This window comes from Triturus cristatus, chromosome 6, assembly GCF_964204655.1.
Source record: "Triturus cristatus chromosome 6, aTriCri1.1, whole genome shotgun sequence".
NCBI classification, from domain to species: domain Eukaryota; kingdom Metazoa; phylum Chordata; class Amphibia; order Caudata; family Salamandridae; genus Triturus; species Triturus cristatus.
Window position 1 is genome coordinate 760,578,108 of NC_140589.1, and position 24,531 is coordinate 760,602,638.

Below are 24,531 nucleotides of genomic sequence, written 5' to 3' on the forward strand. Positions count from 1 at the left end.
CTTCGACAGCCAGGTCTGTCAAGCTGGGCAATTTTCCATCTTGTTCTTGCAGGACCTTTTAGTTTGAGGCATTCCACAGACTCATCACTTTGGGAGGTACTACTTTGGTATCTATTTGAAAGGTGAGGAATCTGTAGTTAGAAGTATCCATCAGAAGAACACGTTACTTACCTTTGATAATGCTCTTTCTGGTGGATACTTATATGCGGCTCTGTTAGTCATTTCCGGAGCGGAATGGAGTCACACAGTGCCATTTACCGGTGCACCTGAGTACTGCTTTTGGGTTTTCCAGGTCCAGTCTAGCGCCTTTAGGAAATTCACAAGGTGATTAATCTGTGGTTCGAAAGAGTATCCAGCGGATAGAGAGTTACCAAAGGTAAGTAACTTCATCAACTAGCAGATTGTAAAGTATGGTTCCCCTTTTAGAAAGGCTGGTTATAGAAAAATGGCGTTGCATGGGCATCGCTCATGTGGTGGACTTATTAATCAAACACAGTCGAAGCCATAGGAGTTCTCAGAATTAACTATTGACCGTTTGTGTGGTACTGGTTATCATATAGTCAAACCATTATTCCACCAGATATGTTACCTATCAATGAGACTGCTCAGTTGGCAAGTTTTGCGAAGACCTTCTTTGGAATAAATCAGTCCCTGACCATAATTGGCTAATGGAATGTTTTTCTGAGTTAAAAAAACCAAAACCGTTTTCTCCACTATTATTTCAAAGCGAAAATTCAGAAGAAATATATCAATGAGCATATATGGCAAGAGTCGAACTGACTGACTTTTGTTTGTATACGTGGGGCCGGTTTTAGATGAATGCATATATATGCAGAATGGTTGCTATTATCCAGTTGGGCAGCTTCTGGTCTATGATCCTGGAGTAACTAAGATAATATTTTTTTTATCAATATCATTCAGGATCCTAAAGTTAGTCTGGTGGGGTGCACTCTCTGTATAAAAGAGCTTTCTAAATCGTCAGGTCTCTTTATTTGTATTGCAATGCTGATTGGTTTATCAATTATTATGCAGTACTGGAATGATGAATCACCACAGTCTTTTTATTACTATGTTAGCAAGATGTACAAAGAAAAAAGGAAGAGACAATCGTCAAGGAAAACTTTAGGCAAACGTTGGCCGTTTTTAACTATAATTTGCTGCATTATGTAGAATGAATTCTTCTATTTTTCTCATTTTCTCCATCAAATAATATGAAGATTCTTTGTTTCTATTGTCAGTTATAACTGAATTTTAATGTGATGTAATGATAGTGTGTAACAGTGCACACAGTTCTATTGTAAAAAAATGAGTTGGTTAGAGACAGCATAGTTATTACAAGTAAGGTGCAGGTGTTGAGTTCATGGTCCATGAAGACCAGAGCAAAGGGTTGATCTAGATAGCTGAAGTTTGCAATAAAGTTCTATCTCAACTTAGATCTTTGATTGAACATGGCATTTTTCGTAGGCAGAGATGTTCTCTCTGACCATTGGTACTTGAAAGACCAATAAACCGCAATGTTGTTTCAATGAGGGAACGAGCGGCAAAAAGGCTAGTGTGATAATTGACATAAGGAATACCGGTTGAAGTAAATAACGCAAAGGGTAGAAAAGATCGCAAAAATAAAAGGGCTATTATTAACGCAGCAGAAATATGGAACGAAGGGAAGCAAAATGGAATGAATTACTAAATGATATGTTTGACAAAGGCCATGCAACAAAAGAGACAAGTACAACTATGATAACAGCAAAAACAGATGTAAAAAGTAAATTAAGAAATTGGGAGAAAGAAAGTCGCAAGGAAATTAACAAGGCATGGGAGCTCATCACCCTAAAACAATATTTGGAGGTACAACGTGTTCCAAGGGGTCTAAGAATAATGCTCATGCCCAATAATCAGGATTCCACCAATGAATTACTGCAAGAATGGGGAGAGTTTATTTTAAAATCGTCATTGGGCTTAATTGAGATACTAGCAAAACACATTGAGATTGGCTTGGAGAAAATAAAGTTACAACTTCAAGAAACAGAAAAATAAATATCACAACTGAAGTTAACAACGGAAATGAACAAATTTAAAGAGGAACTGGAGAGTCAAATTGAAAGACATGAAGATATAGTAAGGGAAAGGAAACATTTGAAATTCATACGTGACTCAAATGATTATGCTGAAGGCCGAATATTCACTTTTGCGAGAAAGTTTGATGGATTAAAAGAACAAGTCTCTTGGAATAGTATGACCAGTCTTTCCAGCAATGCATCCTCAATAGCCTCTGCGGAATCATACAATGGTGAATTAAGATCAATGCCTGATACTGTAAAGATGTCTTTTTTAGGGGACATGCGCCTCGTGGTGCAACAAAGACAGTGGGAACAAAATCGCCCCCCGCAGCAACACCAACAACAGAGAGGAAGAGGAAGAGGACGGCGGTGGCCGGAAAGAAACCGCAGAGAAGAGGAAAAAGGTGCAAGCGGTGGTGCGGAGAAAATAGGCACCGAAACGAGGAGCATGCGCCAGAGACAGAAACAATAAGTGACGAATTACAAATTGTCAATTTATCAAAAAGACCGATAAATGCAATAGAGACTCGTTTACTGAAAAGAGGTATTAACTTCTGTCCCAAAAGTCGGATAGACCTAGCACAAATAAGGATAGATCTATACCTGTATACAAGAAAAATTAAACTTGCAAAAGTTTTCAAGGAAGCTAAATACAGTCAACAAAAGAAAACAACACGAGAAGAAACAACTGGAGGCCTTCAGGCAAAAGACTCAGAAAGCTTCCTAACATTAATCAATCTGGATGTGATGGATAGTGATGACATCTCCCTTCAAGAGGCCTGCAGTCAAACGGGAGGAGGCGTTAGTGGAAAGAAGCCCAAATCAAAATTTTACCCTCAATTGGGCCCGGGAAATAAAATTGACTTATTTCAAGATGCAGTAATTCAAGACTTGTACAAATTGAAACACTCCAAATATGATGACAATCTAACGAGAGAAGAAAGGGAGGCCCTCAAGAAACTATCAACGGATGACCAAATTGAAATCAAAATGGCCGACAAAGGCGGAAACATAGTGATATGGGAACGGACAGCCTACATAACAGAGGCACATCGCCAGTTTAGGGAAACCCAATACTATGAGAAATTAACAACTAATCCAACCGCAACAATCAAAAAAATGGTGGATGATAAACTTTCAGAATGGTCATCAAGTGGCCTAATTGATGAGGATGAACGCAAATTCCTGACGGTGACGCATCCAGTAACATCGATAATTTACTTCTGCACAAAGATCAGAAAAAACCTCCAGGAAGACTGTCAGCAAAGGGATCTTTGTTGGAACCAATGGCTAACTTTATAGATTACTTTTTAAGACCTTATGTTGCCCAATTGGGCTCATATATATAGGATACAAGTGATCTTCTAAGATTGTTACAAAATACACCATGGCAGACATCATACCAGCTAATAACAATGGACGTTATAGCCCTATATACAAATATTGGGAATGACATGGGTATAAAAGCATGCAATCACTTCCTACAGGAAAGAAGTATGAAATACAGCAATCACAACAAAATGCTGTTGGAGATGATATCCATTTGTCGTAATCAAAATATCTTCGTATTTGGGGAAGAAACATTCCGTTAAAACAGCGGGACCGCAATGGGATTTTCTTTCAGTCCCAGTTACGCCTGCTTAGCTATGGGATGGTGGGAGCAGGAGCATGGAGTACAATGAATGATCAAGCTGTGAACAAAATCGTCAGTTGGAAAAGATACATTGATGATTTGTTAATAATCTGGGATGGTACAGCAAGAGAATTCCAGGAATATTTTAATGTGATTAACAACTGCACAAAAGATTTGAAATTTACTTACACGATAAGTAAGGAACGAGTAATTTTCCTGGATACAGAAATCTATATTAAGAACAATGAGATTCAAACGACGTTACATAGAACAGCAACAGCGACAAATGCCACCCTAGAAGCAACCAGCTTCCACCAGGGCTCCTTAATTTCCAGCATCCCATATGGAGAGTTTGTAAGGATCCGCAGGATTTGCAGTGAAGAAACAGAATGGAAAATCGAAAGTGAAAAAACAGCAAGCCGATTTTATAAAGAGGAAATACAAACCAGGGTTGGTAACAAAATGTTGGGAAAGAACCAATGAGAGAACACGAGAGGACTGCCTGGCGGTGAAACAAGTTGAGAATAAGGGGAGAACGGATGAAATACGAATGATAATGGATTACGCACAAGAAAGTAATCAAATTGAAAAAATCTTAAGAAAAAATTGGAAGATTCTGCAATTGGATAGCACTGTGAAAGATATAGTGGGTAGCCATCCCACAGTGACTTACAGAAGAGCAAGAAATTTAAAAGATCATCTGATTCACAGTCACTTCAGAATGAAGAAAAAAGAAGACACATGGCTGAAAACAACAGGTTTCGTAAAATGCCATTCATGCAAAATGTGCCAAATAGCCAAACCCATCAAAGAAGTAAAATTGGCTGACAACAAAGTTTGGGAAATTCGGCAATTAATCACTTGCAAGACACAATACACAGTATATGTGATAGAATGCCCATGCCCACAAAGGTACGTGGGAAGTACCATTTGCGAACTAAAGAAAAGAATAATGGAGCATGTGAGGGCAACAATACACAAAGATCGAACAAATGCTGTATCGAAACATATGGAGCAATTCCATCAAGGAGATTGGAAGAAGCTGAGATTTTTTGGAATAGAGACAATCCCCAAACAAGAACGGGGCGGAGATCGTGAGAAGATGTTGCGCCAGAAGGAATCGCGCTACATCTTAAATCTGAGAACTCTTAGTCCGCATGGCCTAAATCAATCAGAAGAGATGTACATTCATTTATAATTACTGGACATAGCAATTCAGATAGATTGGAGTTAAGTTACAAGATTGGAAAGAAACAGTTTTAAGGAGAGAAGAGTATATACATATATAAAGAAACAAGAAAATTAAAATAAAATCAAAGTAAAAGTAATCAATATAATGAGAAAAAGCATTCTACCAATTGATAAATGCATCCCTATAAATCATCTACTCCAATAGAAATAAAGAGAAAGGAAAGGTGGCAAGAAAATAAGTAAAGAAACAAACAATCCCTTCAACGAAACCACTGGAGACTACATGGACCAGAAGGCAAAGAGTCAGGAAGAACACAGGAAGTGACATCACAGCAGAGTGAATGCTTTTTAGTGAGACTTGGACAGTGGGCCAGTTGATCGTGAGCAAGGTGTCAGGAGGCATCGAAACGCGTTGATCAAGTCTGCTGAATATGCCCAATTGAAAGAAGGAGTTAAATTGAAGCGGTTTGTTACTTCGAGAGTGCGGCCCGTTATTTCTTCCTGGCTAGGAAGATTTGAGTTTCAATAAGTAGCGGCGTGGTTCGGCCGCAGGAGAACGCACCCACATGGAGCGCTGCGATACCGGCATTCAGGAACCATAGTGGATGAAATAAATATATATATATATATATATATATATATATATATATATATATATATATATATATATATATATATATTCACTTAAAAAACCATAGGTTTCACAGATGTTATAGTTAGGTGGATATTTCACTCGTAAAAAACCAATGAAATTCCCCCGTTATAGTTACTTCAGATAACTATAATATGTTATCTGCATGGGGAAAACGCGTTTTGGGACCCCCCTTTTTTCTCGGCCCCCGCTTGACGAATCCCCCCGAGACTTTCAGGGTAGGAGCTGAGCGGAGCGCCCCATTAGTTTTGAATATACACATATACACATACAGGAGTATATTATTGATACAGTCTTTTTGGTACTATTGCAGTCGGTTGTTCTGGCCACATTTGAGTGAAGGGTGTGTAGAGAAGATCTACTAGAATGGTAAAATTACTAGAATGGTAAAATCCCATGGCAAAAATCTCCAGAATCTCTTGCTTTATAAATTATTGGAACAGAAGTCTTAAAGGACATCTGCCTTCTTTAAGGAATTAGAGATACTAGAGTCTAGAGTTGTCAAGTCTCACCCATTATTCATCATGTAAGACTGGACTTTAGCCCAGGTAGAACAACAGGAAATATTTAAGTTTTGTGAATACACAAAAGCCATCCCAGTGGTGGAGTAATAAGAGAGAAAGCTGTATTAAAAATTTCTGGATCAGATGATGAATAAATAAGGGTTACGCCGCAGATCATATCTTTATTTCAGTATAATCATACTTGTTCATAGTTGGTGGATTTCTCTCTTCATGCACTTTTCTTCATGCTTTTCTTGATGCTAGGTTCAGCGTCTCTCAGTTGGGTGCATTCCCCGCTCCATGATCGTAGTTCTGGAAGATGATTTGGTAGACAGTTGCAAGTCTGGTGAGTATAAGAAACCCTAGTTTCCAGAAATGCATAAGTACTACCAATTTCAATTTAAAGTTCCTTAAAATTTCAATATCTGGTGTATTTTACATCCTAAATAAGTATCGATGTCTTGTGGCTGACTTGTATAGATAAATGTTGATGTAAAGATTGGTAGTGTAGACCTAGTTGAAAAAGACAATTCCAATCCATAAATCCTCCTATAGTTTGTTTTAACTGGACATTGAATGTACTTCTCACACCTGTATTTCTGTATCAAGCAACATTTATGTATTTGTAAGATGGTTTTTAATCTTCAGACGTTTTTATTTATTTTTCAAGTTTTATATAGCGCAAACATGACCTGAGGGTATCAGGGCACTTTACAAAGTTTGAACAAACATCATTTACGAGGACTGCACAAGACAAATAGTATGCATACAGGGTAATAAGATACAATATAAGGTGGAATATATGGTTGCTCAATTTCAGAGGTAGGTTTGGTAGGTCAGGATGGTAGTTTTTTTCAGATATTAGAGGAATAAATGATCAGTTATTTCCAGAGGTAGTGATGATTGGGCTCTTTGGCGGTTGGAGAAAAAGTGCATAAAATGCAAATCGATTATTTAAGAAGGGTGGATTTGAGTATTCATTGAGAAGAAATAATTTAAGGTTCTTCCTAAAGTATAGGAATGATTGATAAACATTTGAAATTCTATGTGCGTTCCCAGAGAAAGAACAGGCGAGTGATTTTCCTTTACTTAAATTTAGGAGGAATCCAAGTAGAGTGTTTGAGCTTCGCAAAGCCTCTTTCGGCCAGCTTTTGAGAGTTTGTTTGCGAGGTAGTTTGTTTTTTCAGTGTAGGGGACTTTGTGGGTTATGCAAGCTGTTTTGAAAATGCCTCTTGCTTCAGTTGGTAGCCAGTTGAGTTTCTTAAGTGTGAGAGTGATGTGATCATAGCGCCTCTCCCCAGAGAGAAGTCTAGCCGCTGCATGGAGCGTAGACCTTACAGGTATAAGGTGTTTTTTTGGCGTGCCAGTGATTATTGCGTTACCGTAATCCAGCTTGGAGAAGACTAGAGATTGTTAAGTCTCCAAAGGTGATTAAAAGGTTGTTTTTTTTTCTTAATAATCTTTTTATTAAGTTCAACAGTAAACATACATACATGTTGCATATAGTACAGCAAGGTCGTCACAGTTCTCATTACATTAGCTCCGGTGGGTAACAGTATGATCATAGTGAGTCCATAGCTCTTTCTCTATTACGCTGCATTTCCAGTTCCTCCGATGGGGAGACACATAGAGTACCCCGGTACTCATTCCATTTACCCCATTTCCTGTCCCATTTCTTTGGGCACCCTCGTGTCTTAAAGACTTCCGTCTCCGCGACCGTGCACCGTCTCCGCGACCGTGCACCTATCTAGTTCTTTCAACCACAGGTGGGGGGAGGGTATATCTGTTGCCCCCCATTTTCTCGCTATCTCTCACTTAACCAGGGTGTATCCCGGCTAGGTCAGTTGTTGCTCCACCTCTGTAAGATCTGTGGGGGCCAAATATTAAGGAGTCCCAATCTTGAAGTAAGGTGTATCTCTTTCCCCAGGGCACTTTGTATGTGCGTCGTTGCCCCTTCCCATATGTGTCTCAGCTCGGGGCACTCCCAAATCATGTGGAAGAAGGTAGCTGGTTGTGAGCAGCCCTTAAGACCAAGCATGTCTGGTCTAGCCCCTTTTTTTGCTAACGTAGTGCCCGACATATGTGTAGGACCTATGGAGAATGCGAAGTTGTATCCGTTTGAATCTGGAGTTAATTGCTGCTTCTTTGGGGGACATTAGTGCCGACTGCCAGTCCTCGTCATCCATTATCCCCACATCTCCCTGCCATTGCTCCCCAAACTTGCTAAATGGGTCTGGTAGGTTATTACAAATCTTCCTATATGTTAGTGATATCGCTTTTGTCTGGAGCGGTCCGTCAAGCAGTCTGTCCTCTAGTGGGGACGAGTCTGGTATGTCCTTATGGTCTGGTATCGCCGTAGTGAGGGCATGTCTGACTTGCAGATACCTGAAGAATTCTCTTTGGTTCATATCTTATTTTACCCGTAATTCGTCAAACCTGAGGAGCGACCCTTTGTTAATTAAGTCCCCGACTGTGGATATCCCTTTTATATCCCACTTGTCAAATCCAGGCTGGTGACACAGGAGTCCTAGTTGCTGAGTATACCACAGGGGTGTGAGTTTTGTTACTATATTGGACCACCCCAATGGGGAATTTGCCTGGTGCCATATCCTGACCGTGTGGGTGGTGGGCCCAAAGTATCTGTTTTTACTAGCCCTGGAGTACAGAGCCCCCAAATATCCCAATCTTCCTGTTTGGTGTCTGTCCAATTGATACGCTGGATCAACCGGGGAACGATATATCCAGTGATTTATCACCACCAGTTGTGACGCCCAATAGTACAGTCGAAGGTCCGGGAGGGCAATACCCCCGTCATACCACCCTTTTGTCTGTTTTGTCAGAGCTATACGGCGAGCCCCCCCCCCCCATCCCATAGTAGCGTCCGGATTTCACTCTCTACTCCAGAGAAGTAGGTATCTGGGATACGCTGTGGGCAATTCTGCATAATGTACAGAAACCATGGGAGAGCTAACATAAAGAGGGCTGCTCGGTCAAGGAGGGAAAGAGGCAGAGATCTCCAGTGTATTACGTCTGCTCTCAGCCAGGCCAGCGGTGGTGCCAGGTTGCACTCGTAGAAAAGGGTGGGATCTGCTGTAATGTATATCCCAAGATATCGGAACCCTTCTGTGGTGATTTCCACGTTGCACCCTCTGGGAAGTCTCGGGACTGACCCCCTGAGTACAAACAACACTAATTTACTCCAGTTTATGGCGTATCCGGAATATTTTCCGAAATTTGTAAAAATATTTAACACCCCATGGAGAGACCGATAGGGAGAGGCAGGGTATAGCAGAATATCATCCGCATATAGTGATATACGGTCGCCGTGTTCATCTGTCCATTTTAAGCCCCTTATCATGACGTCTCTTCGCACCCATGCGGCCAGTGGTTCCAGCATAAGGGCAAATATCAGCGGTGAGAGGGGGTATCCCTGCCGGGTGCCCCTTCCTATTGTAAATGTTCGTGATGTGCAGTTGTTAACTCGCACCTGGCCCTTTATGTCGGTATAGAGCAGTCGCACCCACCCCCTAAATTTCGGTCCAAAGCCCATTCTGTTTAGGACTTCAAACAAGTATGGCCATTCAATTGAATCAAACGCCATAGTGGCGTCCAAGGACAACACTACAGCATCCTCCTCTATGCATACCCGCCTAGCCAGAACATTGTGAAGGAGTCGGATGTTAAATGCCGTGTTCCTCCCCGGCATGAAGCCGGATTGGTCCGGATGAACCAAAGAGGAAATGACCCCAACCAAGCGCAAGGCCAGAATTTTTGCTAATACCTTAGCCTTTATTTTCACTAAAGATAGTGGTCTCTAGAAGCTACATGCTTCTGCAGGTTTCCCTGTCTTGCGGAGTACCACTATGGATGCTAATCTCTGGTCCTCAGGTAGAACCCCTTGCTCGAAGCATTCCTCAAACATTGAACGTAGATGCGGTGCCACCTGGTGATTAAAAGGTTTGATTTTTTTTGTTCTTAAGTGTTTCAGCGCGTAGAAGGAATTTATTTGCTTAAGCATTAATATTGTCTTTCATGATTAAGTTTTTGTCCACTGTAATCCCTAGTAACAGAACAGAGTTGGAGATAGATAGTTTACAGTTTAAAGCATCTTGGTTGCCAAGCCAGTTATGAATAAGATAGGACTTTCCTTTTGGCTGGGTGAGTAGGAGTTTTTGTTTTGTTGGGATTGAGCTTTAACTGGTTGTTGATCAGCCAGGATTGTACGATGGAGCGAATATCGTTCAGGTGCTGGATGTCTTTAGATGACGACATTTTGATGTGGAGTTGGGTGTCGTCTACCACTTCTATGTAGATGACACCCAACTCTGCATCAAGATCTCGTCATCTAAAGACATCCAGCACCTGGCAATTCTGGCCTGTTGCAAGATGACTCCATGGAGAGGTTGAACAAGGCAGGGGACAAGATTGATCCTGGGGAGCTCCTTGTGGGATTGATATTGCTTGTGAGGTGGAACTGTTTAATTTGATGAAGTGGGATTGTTGGTTCAGGTATGAGGCAAACCACTGAAGGTCAGTACCGTTGAAGCCTGAACGCTGTGAGAGGGTGTTTAGGAGAATGTTATTGTTAACTGGATCAATGGCCGCTGAGAGGTCCAAGAGGATCAAGATGCAGGCCTCATCATCGTCTAGAGATCTGTGTATGTCATCAGTAATGTTCAGGATTCCAGTTTCCATACTACAGCCTTTCCTATACCCAGATTGGAAGGTGTCAAGTAGGCTGTATTTTTCAATGTGGTTGTTAAGGTCTGAAAGCACACATTTTTCAGTAGTTTTGGCAAGGAGAGGGAGGTTAGTTATAGGTTGGTAGGCGTTCACTCTGTGATTGTAAATATAGTACTTGTCTGCAGTACTGGTTCTTTAGCAGAGGTATTCGTCGATTGTTTCTTGTCTTGTGCTTGTTTACTTAATTTACCTGGTGTCCGGTGCAGATTAGGGAATGCTTTGTCTAGTGCTGAAAGAACTGAACAGAAGGTGCCCAACTGTTTAACTGTCTTGCATCGCACAAGCTAGAAAAATATCTCCACCTTCTTTAACCCTTTAATGGTGTTGACCAATCATAGAAAATACTCATCATGACCTGGGGAAGAACGGTAGACTGTATGTGAACTTTTGAAAACTTCAGTGTTGGGAACCATCGTTATATTATTTAATGATAATAATTAAGAAGAAACATCCGTGGATCCAGCACTCTGCTGCTCTTGTTGATTGCTTTGGTGTACTGTAGCATCCTGAAGCCACAACTGGGTCTTTCCTGGTTCTTCGTGTCTAAAGAATTGAGTTTCTTAAACTGAATCTGTGGTGACCATATTAATCATCTTATCATGCCACTTGTGGTCCATCTTTCATCATAGTCAACAATTGCAGATGATTCAAGTTTTTTAGGCAGTGTTTCCTTCTTCAATTAAATTGGATAACAATTGTTTGAGGTAATTGTAGTGCATTGCATTATATGGCTAGTTTCTTTCTCGAGGAAGCTGGCTCTGAATATACTATACCAAGTAAGGTATAGTGTGCACAGAGTCCAGTGGATCCCCAAAGGCTTACAGAGGTAAAAGTAGATAACACCTTCCTCTCTATTTGTGGTAGTGTGGGCGAGCAGTAAGGCTTTATCAAAGGGTAATGTTAAGCATTTATTGTACACACTTAGGCAAGAAATGAGGTCACACACTTAAAGACTGAACTCAGACCAGTTGTTTGTATACAAAATATTTCTTTAGTTGTATTTAATTTTAGAACCAAGCAGGACTTGGTACAGGTAAGTAAAGTTGTACTTTTCAAAACCGGTTGATAGGAATATGCAAGCTGAATGAAATTGACTTTGTTACAGGTTTGTAAAACATTTAAAGACAGTTGATATTTGTAATTACTTTGTGATTACTTTTTAGATTACTTTTTAGACTGCTTTCTCTACTCAGTGTGGTATGCCTAGATATCACACTGGGACATTTCCTAGACAAACGTAAGTAAAGCACTTTGATATTAAAACACAGTTGCTTGGGTTTCCATACAAACACAACTCAACACTTAGAACTATTTCAGAGGATAAACAGTCCATGCAATCCTATAGAAAAAAATGTGGTTATCTGTTTGCAATTAAGCAATCTGTTTTGAGAGTCAAGTTTCTAGGGTTAGAACAAGGGTTCCCGCAGGGTCAAGGATGCACTCTGAGAGCACCCTCCGGATAGAGGCTTGAGGCATCGTTGAGAGGCTTGAGGTAGGTCAGGGATCACCAGTTCGCTGGGGGGACCCCCTCGTGGTGTTGTACCACTTGAACTCAGGCCATGGGTGTCGGGTGCAGACTCAAGGATTCGGCCAGAGCCTGGTTCTTGAGAAAGTCTGGGGCTCACAGGAGACGGAGTCTTTGCAGGGAAGGTCCTCCGGGTTCCTGGGGCTGCTGGACACGCCGGGATTCCGCTGGAGCAGGTCGAGGTCGGGACAGGCCGGTAGGGCTGGGGCGAGGCAGTTGGTGTCCTCTTCTTCCTTCAGCATGGCTCCTTGGTCCTCCTTTTTAGGTCTCGCCTACGCAGCGAGAAAACTAATGCCATCGGCACAGCTTTGGGGGCAAAAACGTGCACGCGTTGCATTGCTTGCAATGGCAACGCGTGCACGTCTGGCGATTTTCCTTGTGGGAGTGCGCGGCGCCATATGGTGGCGCCATATGGTCGCACGCTCCCGCAAGGGAATCTCACAGGCCCCCTCCCCTGCGCGATTATAGCAAAAGTAAACAAGCATTGGCATAGTCAATAGGTCTCGCTTTTGGGACCTTATAAGTATGTTTACTTTTGCTATAACCGCGGCACCCGCGCTTTACGTGCCGCTATTATAGCAAAAGTAAATATACTTATAAGGTCCCAAAAGCGAGACCTATTGGCTATGCCAATGCTTGTTCTTATTGCTTGTCAGAGAAGGCAAGGTTTGGATCAACCCTAAATACTAAATTTAGGGGCGTTTCACGTAGGTGCAGGTTGGGACCAATGAGTCCCTTCCTATTATGCCACCCTCCAGTGGGAGGGGAGCATAAGCCTCTCTCTGGTTGGCAGTGTCCCCCCATCCTCTAGATGGCGGGGACTGAGAATTGTACTTCTTTACCATGCATCCTTCACCTGAGGGGTGAAGTTGGAAAAGGTGGGCACAGATCTCCTCCGATCTTGGTTGTCTTGCTGATTCTTCCTCCCAAAGTGGGGGGGGGGGGGGTGTTAGGACAGGTGGGGGCCAGTTGCTGGGAGCAGCAAAAGGTAGGGTCAGCTGACAAAGGTGGCAAGCTTTTGAAGCTTCTCCTTCGTGGACCTGCCCATCCTGGGGGAGGAGGCTTAGCACCTCTGCCCAGGATGTGCTTTGTTTCAGGACCCCGAGAGTGGGAGGCTGTCGACCCAGGGGTCCAGAAACATGTCTGGGGGTACCAGCTGATGAGCAGCCACTCAGCCAGGACTCTAGAGTTAGGTCGTTTTTCAGGGGGGCATCTCTAGAATGCTCTCTGAGTCCATTTGGCATCAAATCTGACACTGTGGGTTTAATAGGCTGAGAAGTTTGATACCAAACTTCTCAGTCTTTAGTAGAGCCGTCATGGAGCTGTGGAATTTGGGGTGCCAAACTCCCAGCTCATGGTTTAAAATGGCTTTACTGCACTTACAATACATGTTAATGGCACAGGTACTGTAGGGGCCCAGGGCTCATGCCACTGTGTCCTCACCTGTGGTATAGTGCACCCTGCCTTAGGGCTGTAAGTCCTGCTAGAGGGGTGTCTGACCTATGCCACAGGCAGTGTTTTGTTGGGCATGGCAGGATGTGTGCCATGTCGACTTGTAGTTTCAGGGCCTCCCACTGGCACACAGACTGCACTGGCAGTGTGTATGCATCAGGGGAGGAGTCTCTGAGGGTAGCAAAATATATGCTTCAGCCCTCAGAGACTTTGTCTGGCTACAAGGCCCTTGGTGCACCTGGCACCTTTTACATGGGACTTATATAATATAGGCCAGAAGAGTGCCAATGTGGGAGCAAATGTACAGTTTTGGGGAGAGCACACAGGCCCTGGGTACCTGATTAGTAGGAGCCCAGGGCACACTTAGGCAAGCATCAAACACCATGCAAAAAGGGTCACTTTATGACAGCTTCTCATTAACTCTCCAAACTAACAGCCTCTTTAGACTTTGTTGGCACAAATATGACCTTCTGTGTGAGATGTATGTGGTATTTCTGTGCCATCAACCACAATGTTCCTGAAGTTTGGTTAAGTGCCATTGTTGTTAGCTTCAAATTCTCATTATTTTGCCTTTTGTTCTGAGGGATTTAGTATGTAGCAGCTTAGGTTCATTGGAGACAAATGTTGCCCCGTGCATGTTGAGCACAGAAATACGGAAGCACTTTGATGCAAGGTGAAAACTTAACCGTCACTGAATACTAGAGATATCACAGCGTTGTTGTATTAGATGACTCCAAAAATTGAAAGATTGTGGCTGACAGCAAATAATAACTAGGTTTTGATATACAGCTCTGCAGTTTCTAAGCTCTGAAGAAGTGATGCTATTAACAAGTTTCAAGATGCCAAATTTGCAATAATTTGGATAGTTTGCTATTAGTCATTTTAATTGTACTGCATATACTCACCTTGGAAGGATAGAAGGTTCAATCCGCCTTGTTAGGATTCAAACTTATGATCAGCTTTCAACTCACTGAGCCATCCAGGTGGCAAAACTCTGAGATCAGTGCTTGGATATGGTGAGAGCAGTGTGTTGATATGGATGCAGAGCCATATATATTTGGCAAAATTGTTGTTGTCCGCTAATATTAACTTGTGTTATATACAGCACTTCATACCACACTTCCGTCTTGTCTAAGCACTGTAAGTAACACGTATTACTTTTGGCCATTTGTTGATACTCTATTTACTTGCTTCAAAAGGATCGAAGGCTGAGTCAGACTTGCCATGATTTTTTTTTAATGTACAGGGGTGCCCCCTGTACCACGGCTACCCTCCTCCCCCTCCCCCAGGCATTTCGTCACCTGCAACTACTGCAGTGTTTAATTAGGCACGCAGTGCAGACGGCGAAATGTCTGTTGGCCAAAACAAAGCAGCACAAAGTCTGCATACCATCTGGGCGATGATCAAAGAATGTGAGCATACAATCCCAAGTTACTACAATCTCTCAAGCACAGTTTGCTAGCATGTGTCCTATTTGGTTTGGGGATTTAAAGAACCTGATGTCCATATTTCATTGATATTCACAGCAAGAGGGGAATACAGACACTGTATGTGTCTATTTATCTCACATTATGTTGTATGAGCACTGTAGCCCCAAACATTTCCCTAACATCTGCTGACTTTTATTCTCCACTTCCCTTTTACTCTTCCAGCCTCCTCTTTTAAATAAGATAGGATGCTGACAACTGACCACTAACACCTAATAAAATATTTACTTTATTTGTTTACGTACATGCCATATTTTCCCTTTTTTATGGTGGAACTCAAGCTTATGTTTTTGCAACGGCTAGATGATGAGATCATTTTTTCAAAATTATTTGTAGAGCGAGTTGGAGTCCTTGTTGAAGAAGCAAATTGAGAATTGCTGTTAACAGTTGTGAGCACCGAGTAGAACGGGAGGGGCCATTTAGTGGTGTTGAATGTTTTCACGAAAATTACTCTTCTTTCACTAGGAAAACATGCTTATCAATTTTTGGCTCCTTATAAGTGCTTTTGTTTTATCAGGTGATGACTTGACTGTATATGGTGTGGTGATGCACAGGTGGAAACCCTTTTGTCCTGACAAGCGCTGCGATCTGGAGATTGTCCTCAAAGCCAACTTCATTGTAGTAAATAACCAGCAGCCCACTGGGGTCATTATCAATGAAGAAGTACGTAAGGAGTATGAAGATTTCTGGGACAGACATAAAAGTGATCCTTTAGCAGGTGAGTTGAAGAAGATGTAATATGGATTGTTTGATTTTCTAAATATTCCAAGTAAAACTTTTCCCAACTCTTGAGACCTTGGAGAGTAGACTAAATAGAAGGGTGGTGAACTGCCAAATCTGACCCACTGTCAGAAGCCCTTCTAGAGGGCCCAGGAACATGCAGGAGCTACTGGGCCGAACTGTGGGGTTTGAGATCTTTTACTCCTGATGTCCCGGACCCGACCTATGGATCCAGAGCAACTGGGCTAAGTACACCTCCAACACTTGACTCGGGAAAAGTTTGGTCCGTGAGCACTTGGTTCTTAAGACTAGTGTCGTCTGAACCGTCAGAGGCTCCCTCAGGTGGAGGAGGCAGATATAGGGAGTGGGCACCGGCTCGCAACTCAAAATACATGCAGTAGCAACAATAAGTTATTGTCCAGCCAAATACTCACTTTTATTGTAAAAGAAGTATTTATTTTTACCGCTACTCGCAAAGGGAAATGGGACATTCACAAACTACACAGCCCCCCTGAGGTCGGGGCTCTAGTGTTTCTTAGGCAGTTCCCTGTGTCCCACTCGCTCTAGTGACACTGGCACCATATTCACTTTAGGCAACATCCAGGGTAAGCCTCCCTGGTAGTAAGAGTCTCAAGAGTCCATTCCAACTCTATTGTAAAGCCAAAAGTGTTCCAGCGCTTAAGCACTATCTAGCAAGCAAATTCCCCCAGGCTGTCTTGGCCGAATTCAGTCTTAAGAGCACCTGCAGAATCTGAGCGCCTGGAGTTCCTGAGCATGCCCCCCGTGGGTGCCAGAGCGGCAGCGGCTGGTCCAGATGAGTTAATTGCACGTGGCCCAAACGGGCTGCACTTGGTGATCCCCGAGTTCCTCACTCACGTTTGCACCCTTTCAGCAACCGGTGGTTCCTCATGGCTCCTCCTGGCAGGCTAAGTCTTTCATTTTGTCCCTTGATGAAGAGAAGATGATGTGAAGTTCCTAATGCTGTTCCTGCATCCCAATGTAGGTGCGTGGGGATCTGACAACAGCCTCAATCCTCTAGCGAAGCTCCTGGTTAGGTTTCACTTCTTGCTAGTTCTGGTGACCGACTTCTGGCTTATGGGGTCATCATATCTGTGCTATACATGGGCACCATCCCGATCGGCACAGCAGATGCCTGCTGGCTGTTCACCACACAAGGGCTATGGCCCACTCCACATGGCAATCCTTCCACGGGAGCCCCTCCTGGTATGCGGGGTTACCGAATCCTCACTGTGCACGGGCTCCAGCCTAACTGGCACTGCAATATCCACGGCTCACAACACAGCGGCCCTTCCTTTGCATACGAGGGTTGCCGACTGCTTCCTGCACATATGCTATAACCCCATCAGTGCAACAGCTGTTGTTCACATCTTGCTAAGGGAATCGACTTGACAGATTTCCCCACTGTACCTCGCCCCATCCAATGCTTTCCTCTTCCTCTTCCTCACTGGACACATTGGTCTCAGTAGCGGCTGCTACCAGATGGGAGTGGTGAGGTGGTGAGGGAGGGGGAATAAAAATAAAGTAAAATACTTACTTGTTAGCTGGCCGCTGCCTCTCCTCAGTCTTCTTCAGCTTCTTTCTTCCTGCAGTCCCGGAAGTAAGTAAGTATATATATATATATATATATATATATATATATCATCTAATCCGCAATGACCCTTTATTAGGGAAACTTGTACAGAAAAGACCATTGTTGTCCTTTAGGAAGGCACGCTCTTTCAAACAGATGCTGGTGTCTAATATGATTACATCTAAAAAGCAGATGCCTATGGGCAGTGCCTGGCTGGCGAGAAGAGCAGGCTTCATAAAATGCAACAAATGTAAGGCCTGCAGCCACGGCAAAAACACGACTTCTTACACATTAGGCCTCTCTAAAAGAATCAAAAAATAAAGGGGAGTCTTTCCTGTAAGACGGATTATGCTGTCTACGTCCTGCAATGCCCTTGTGGCTTGCGGTACGTGGGCAGCACAATTCATCCTGCCCATAAGAGGATTTTACAGCATCTGAGGGCCATCAAGAATGGGGACAGGTCATATCCCGTGGCTCGCCACTTTGAGTCTCATCATGAGAAGAATGAGAAAGGGCTTTCTTACTTTGTCATCGATTGTGTACCGCTAAATGTGAGAGGGGGCAATAGGGAAAGGAAATTGAGGAGACTTGAGTCAACCTACATCTTGGCACTCAATACCCGTACCCCCACAGGTCTCAATATCGAGGAAGACCTAATTACACACCTGTAATAGGACTTGTCTAATAGTCATATGAAATGGCAGCAGCAATCCCCCTCGACAGTGTTTTTAAAATTTGTTAAAAATTGTTTTTTGTTGCTTTTTGGTTATGTTTTTTATGGTGTGCACATAGACAATTTCTCTTTTTATGAAAATTCTTGTTATAGTTTTCAGTTTATAGCAAGATATGTCCAACGTGTGATTCTGTAATTAATGACTGCCCACTTGGGCATAATTGTTAAGCTTGTGAAACATGCAAATGGTAAATGTACGAACTATTGAAGACTGGCAGGCTGGTGTTGCTAATAACAATCCCAGGGGTATGCGCGGTATCCGTGATGTTGTCGTTACGATGATTACTGCCATTATTCTTGTAATAATTTGGAATGATTAGGGCACCTGCCGGCCCCTATTCCCTTGAGGAGGCACGATATGAAATTGCCATTATTTTGCATTATTTTGTATTAATTGTATAATATTAAGTTCTGTATGTTTACTTGGGCACTAGCAAGCCAAGAGTCTTCGTACCGTTGGACTACGAGTCTGTTTTCTAATGCACTGGAGTTGTAGTCATATCATGTGACGTGTCACGAGCACAGGAAATTATGTAAATAAGGAACTCGAGTTCAGTTGAATTGTTGGTGATCAAGCCTGCTGGGCAGGCGAAACGCGTACAAATCGGCTGATTAAATAAAACTTTATCGAGCCCAGACACGGCGTCGTCATCCTTTGGCTGCTGGCAGAGGACTGGTGGATAGTATGCGGACTTTGCTGGAGTAGTTCGCTTAAGACGACGCACCCTCTGGTCTGGCGTGCGGCGGCAGTTACTCGAGTGAGGAGGAGCAAAATATATATATATATATATATATATATATATATATATATTCCAAAGACAGCGCTCCTTCTGATTGCTGGGACCCAAGGGAGCTGGCGCACACGCCGGCGGAGCACGCCGGAAATTAAATATTCCAAATTGTCAGATGTCGTGCGCTCTCAGGAACAAAATAGTTCAACACAGATAGCGGAATAGAGAAACGGGTGTTTATTCACAACGCGTTTCGACTTTCACAAGCCTTGATCACGTGAATAACAGTGCTGCAGTGACAGCGAACTTAAAAAGAGTGAAGAGCTGTGAATACAAACAAAGGACCAAAATGCATGGTAACAATGCAGCATCCCACTGTAGCGGCCATCTTGGAGTGGTCAAAATACCATCTCAGGCATGAATGTTATCACTCACATGTTGTCCTAATGCGGCATAGAGAACAAATAAACCACAAATCATGTAAACAAAATTAATGACTTCCATACGGCATGGTATCATAGTACCTAGCAAGTGCCTGCGGTGTGTTGTTCAGACCACCCCATGTGACTCCAATTGGAGAGACAAAATTACAAAGGCAGAAAATCTGTGTATGCGGGATGTCAAAATCAAGCATAGCAGTGGACAACAAACAGCGACAGAGGGAGGATAGTATGTGTTCCCCAAGTGGGAACACATACTAATTTTTTTTTTTTTTTTTTTGCTGTTACCTGATGCACTTTGCATGTTGAAAACTCAAGGAAGAAAACAAGCAATAAACATGAAATGACCAACTTTAAACTGACCTGGATCTGCAGTTTGGTGTGCTGCCTTTCTGTGACCCTCTGGGACTTGGTGAACTGGTTTTACACGAGATATATATATATAGATATATATATAGATATATATTTTACCAGGGTATAATCCGAGTAATCTCCGAAATAAATCCAGCGGCACACCAAGGACAACACAATACGCCTTTATTGTGTCACAAAAACAGAACTACGCGTTTCGGCGAAGCCTTTGTCAAGTTGCTGACCTGTGCCCAAATTCCCCTAGAAATACAGGTCAAAGTTCATAGACATGAAAGAAAAACTTTGCGAGTGCCCCGTTTGAAACAAAAACAATTACATTCATCAATGATCGTTTTTCATCCAAATATGTGCAAATAAAATTCACAGTTATATAACTTATAGAGGGCGAAGGAATAATTCTAATATCTTATCAGTTTTCAAAAAACATAGGTAATATACCCAAATTATTGTTATCTCCTAGGCAAGTGCCTATGTCACCCATTATTGCACATTTTTTGTCAAGCGGAGAAGTTTCATTTCTCCGCTTGCCTATGAGATGTTGATATTGTGGGTACATTACCCTTGTCTGTATAATTACAATTATAATTGCTTAATTTGTATGCATTTTCTAATCTTCAATGAATCCGAAAGGGCCGCATATCAAGTTTTTTCGAGTCATCAAGCCCTTAATTAATTTGATCATGAAACTTCTCCGCTTGACAAAAAATGTGCAATAATGGGTGACATAGGCACTTGCCTAGGAGATAACAATAATTTGGGTATATTACCTATGTTTTTTGAAAACTGATAAGATATTAGAATTATTCCTTCGCCCTCTATAAGTTATATAACTGTGAATTTTATTTGCACATATTTGGATGAAAAACGATCATTGATGAATGTAATTGTTTTTGTTTCAAACGGGGCACTCGCAAAGTTTTTCTTTCATGTCTATGAATTTTGACCTGTATTTCTAGGGGAATTTGGGCACAGGTCAGCAACTTGACAAAGGCTTCGCCGAAACGCGTAGTTCTGTTTTTGTGACACAATAAAGGCGTATTGTGTTGTCCTTGGTGTGCCGCTGGATTTATTTCGGAGATTACTCGGATTATACCCTGGTAAAAAACATTTGAGGCGGAGTTGTGACCGTTGCAGGCACCGGCGTCGCGAGGGAGGAGAGCGGTGAACTCACAACAAACTTCTGGAAACATATATATAATCTCTCGAGAACTCTTGTCTGACACTCGATCTGGCAGAAACTTCAGGCACGCACCTCAGGTACTCCCAACGAACTTACAAAATCCCACTCAGTATTGGTGGATGAAGTAGTGAAGTTTTATTTAATAAACAGTCCACACAAATTAAACAGGCATAATGCCTGCCATGACGCATTTCACTCCTCACAGGGAGCTTGTTCACATGATGTGTCTTCTTTCAGGGAACTCTTAAAAAACATAAAAGTGCACAATTGCCTGTAAAAACAAGCTCAACCGGTTTATGTGTATGGAAAACAGATTATAACATATTCCTAGTAGTTCATAGTTGATTATGCATCTAATGTATTATGCTTTCAAAATGCCATGAGGTGTTAAAAATATGTAAAAATATAATACTGTTCACATTGTAATATTAAAAATTTATTAATATACAATAAAACACATTATAACCAGTCATGGTCTATAAATCATCAATAGCTCTCAATATTGCTATCACGATGAAAGAGGCGAGTGTCTCTACCAGTTGAAACATAGAATAACACCTCAACACTAAGCATCTGATAAAATCTTATCGGATCGAGGAATTTACTGTGCAAAATAGGCCAAAAGAGAACAGTATAACTAAGTTATACATTAATTCAAACACAACAATGGGCATCATATGAAAATTAGATTCATATAGCAGCATAGAGACCCAATACTCCAACAATAGATTGTGGTATTTGATTGTCATAAATGAGCACTGGTCAGGTTTACGAATGAAAAAATTCAAATAAGTAAACATGAGTCCTATAACGAATAATCGTTCGACAATAAAGTGCAAGTGCAAAAAGACCCATCAGGCCAAGTTCAATATTTCTGGCAGCTAAAAACAGATTTGAATTAATAAATTAATCTCATAATAAGTTGCCTAATAAGATTCATATGTCTGTTAATGTCTATTAATCCATTCGAAAAAAAGTGCAAGGTGAAAATATTAAAAGTGAAAAATGGTGCTGTGCAAAATACAGATTCATTAGCAGCTTTGGAAAAACCTATATCATTTAAGCCTAAATGATCATAAAGTGCAAGTGCAAATATCAATGTATAGTTCACAGAAAAATAAATCATCTTATATGAGCACGTAACTATTTACAGAATTAAGAAACAGATATTTCCATGTCAACATTGAGTAACTGATCAGTGAATAAAATCTCCATCTAACCTAAATAGAAGGAAAATACTCATCAATCACTAAAACAATAGATGTAGCAACAAAAAAGGTCAGATAAATCAAAACATCATCATAGAAAATTATGCAAATCCTCGCTCATATTCAGGCCATTAGGGACTCTAGTATCGAGGGCTAAAATGAAGTGAAATTCATGTTGTAGTAATAGCCTCTCAATATTCCCTCCCCGGCCAGGGATTGGAACCGTCCCTAAAACTGTATTTTCCAGATCTTTCAATTTGTTGTTGTGTGTTGATTTAAAATGTCTACATGCCGGATAATGTCTAAAATGCCGGATAATTTTGGTCAGAATTTACAATGGCCCTAATGTGTCGAAGGATGCGTTTGTGTACTGGAAGTTTAGTACTGCCAATGTATTCCAGGTTACAGGTACATTTCAATTTATAGATGGCATACTCAGTACGGCATGTGAGGTGTTCTCGAATAGCAATCTCCCTCTCACTGAACGCTGTCTTATAATGGGTTGCATCTGAGCAAATGTACAAGCGCGGCATGAATTGCACTTAAAAAGCCTGTTTTTGTTAGCCAGGTACTTTTGGTCTTAACCTCCGGCATAGGTTTCACTATGGCATCCCTCATCGAGTACTTTTAAAAGTAATGGCAGGCAAGCTTGGTAAAATAGGACCTAAAATCATATCAGTAAGTACAATTGGCCATTCTGAGTATATAATCTTACGTATTTTTTCTTCTTGTTGACTGAAGGTGGTAATTAGTCGTATTGTATGTACCTCTTTATTGGGACCACATCCTATATCCCTAGCAATGTTACTCTTGGGCTTTAGCAGTGTTTCTCTAGGCAGTTTGTTTGCTTTATTTAAAGCTTGAGTCAAAAGTGATTTCTTAAACCCACGATCAAGGAACCTACAAAATGCATCTTGTTGACATTCCATGGAGACCGAATCTGAACTACAGATTCTACAATTCTGGATAAATTCTCCATATGGTATGCTGTTAATTAAGTGGCGTGGATGCGAACTTTCCGCATGTAAAATAGAGTTTCCAGCGGTGGTTTTTCTGTGAAGCTTAGTATGTAATTTCCCTTCATCAATATACAATAAAACATCTAGAAACTCAACACTGGAACTGTCTATAGAGGCTGTAAATCTCTGATTCAATTCGTTAGAGTTAATAACTCCTACAACCTCAACAGCCTCTTCTTTTGAACCATTCCAGATCAGACAGATTATCAATAAAACACCAATAATGAACTATATGCTTGTACCAGTGTTGGTGTTCAACCATGAGGACATGCTTCTCCCACCAGCTCATATTCAAACATGAGTAGCTGGGGGAGAAGCATGCCCCCATCTCCACACCTCTCACCTGTTGGTACACTTCATTTTGGAATAAAAAGTAGTTAGTCATCAAGCACAGTTCGATTATTTCCAACAGCATACAATTATGTTCTTTCATGTTAATGTCTCTGGCCATTCACATGATTTATGCTTGTATAAAGCGATTCAATGTCCATGACCACTAACAAATAATCTGGATGGCAAATAACATCTATGATCTTCTATAAAAAATCTGTCGTGTCTCTTATGTATGATGGTAAGGAGACCACATGTGGTTGCAGAAAATAGTCCACATATTTGGTGAGATTTTTTTATTCATGCTCCTCTGGGCCGAAATAATAGGGCGTCCTGGTAGAGGCGTGGTCTTTTTATGTACTTTCAGCAGAAAATAAAGCATAGGAGTGACCGGATGTTCAACATTTAAGAAATACATTTCTTCCTTGGTCAACAAACCATTTCTTTTCCAATGATGGATACGTTTACGTGTCTTGTCCTCTGTTTATCTCATTTCCAATTTAGTTGATTTTTTATAGCATAAAGTATCTGATAAATGATGATCAGCTTCTGCCAAGTATTCCTTCCGAGACCACAAAACTGTATTACCCACCTTATCAGACTTGTTAATGATAAGGTCTTGATTTTTTTGAAGTTCAGGAATCAGAGCATGGTATCGTGTGTTTTTATAGTCTCTATGACGTTGAGTAGTTGTCACGGTTCTATTTAAAACCTTTAATTCAGCTATTGCTCTGTCACTAAAAACATCAACCGCATCTTTCGGCATTAAGGGAAGAAACGTAGAAACCGGGCGAAAGGGACTAGGAGCTGACTTGTTGGAACAGATGTCTGCAGTTATTGAGGACGAATCCTCTCCATTTGACCCTTTTGTTCGTGTAATACTTGTAAGTTGGGTATATCTTTAACTTCAAGAGTCCCATCAGTATTGATGTTACTAGGAGAGTTTATTGACACTCCACCGGGG

General features: G+C 41.6%; 1 protein-coding gene across 2 annotated transcripts in view; it reads left to right on the forward strand.

Moving 5' to 3' along the window:
- Nucleotides 1–24,531, forward strand: part of MCM9 (minichromosome maintenance 9 homologous recombination repair factor) — a 325,876-nt gene that overhangs the window by 78,229 nt on the left and 223,116 nt on the right. For both annotated transcript variants that reach the window (XM_085611281.1, XM_085611283.1), the window contains exons 4-5: nucleotides 6,301–6,382; nucleotides 15,761–15,961. In XM_085611281.1, the coding sequence (XP_085467407.1) occupies nucleotides 6,301–6,382; nucleotides 15,761–15,961 (283 nt within the window). The remainder of the gene's footprint in view (nucleotides 1–6,300; nucleotides 6,383–15,760; nucleotides 15,962–24,531) is intronic.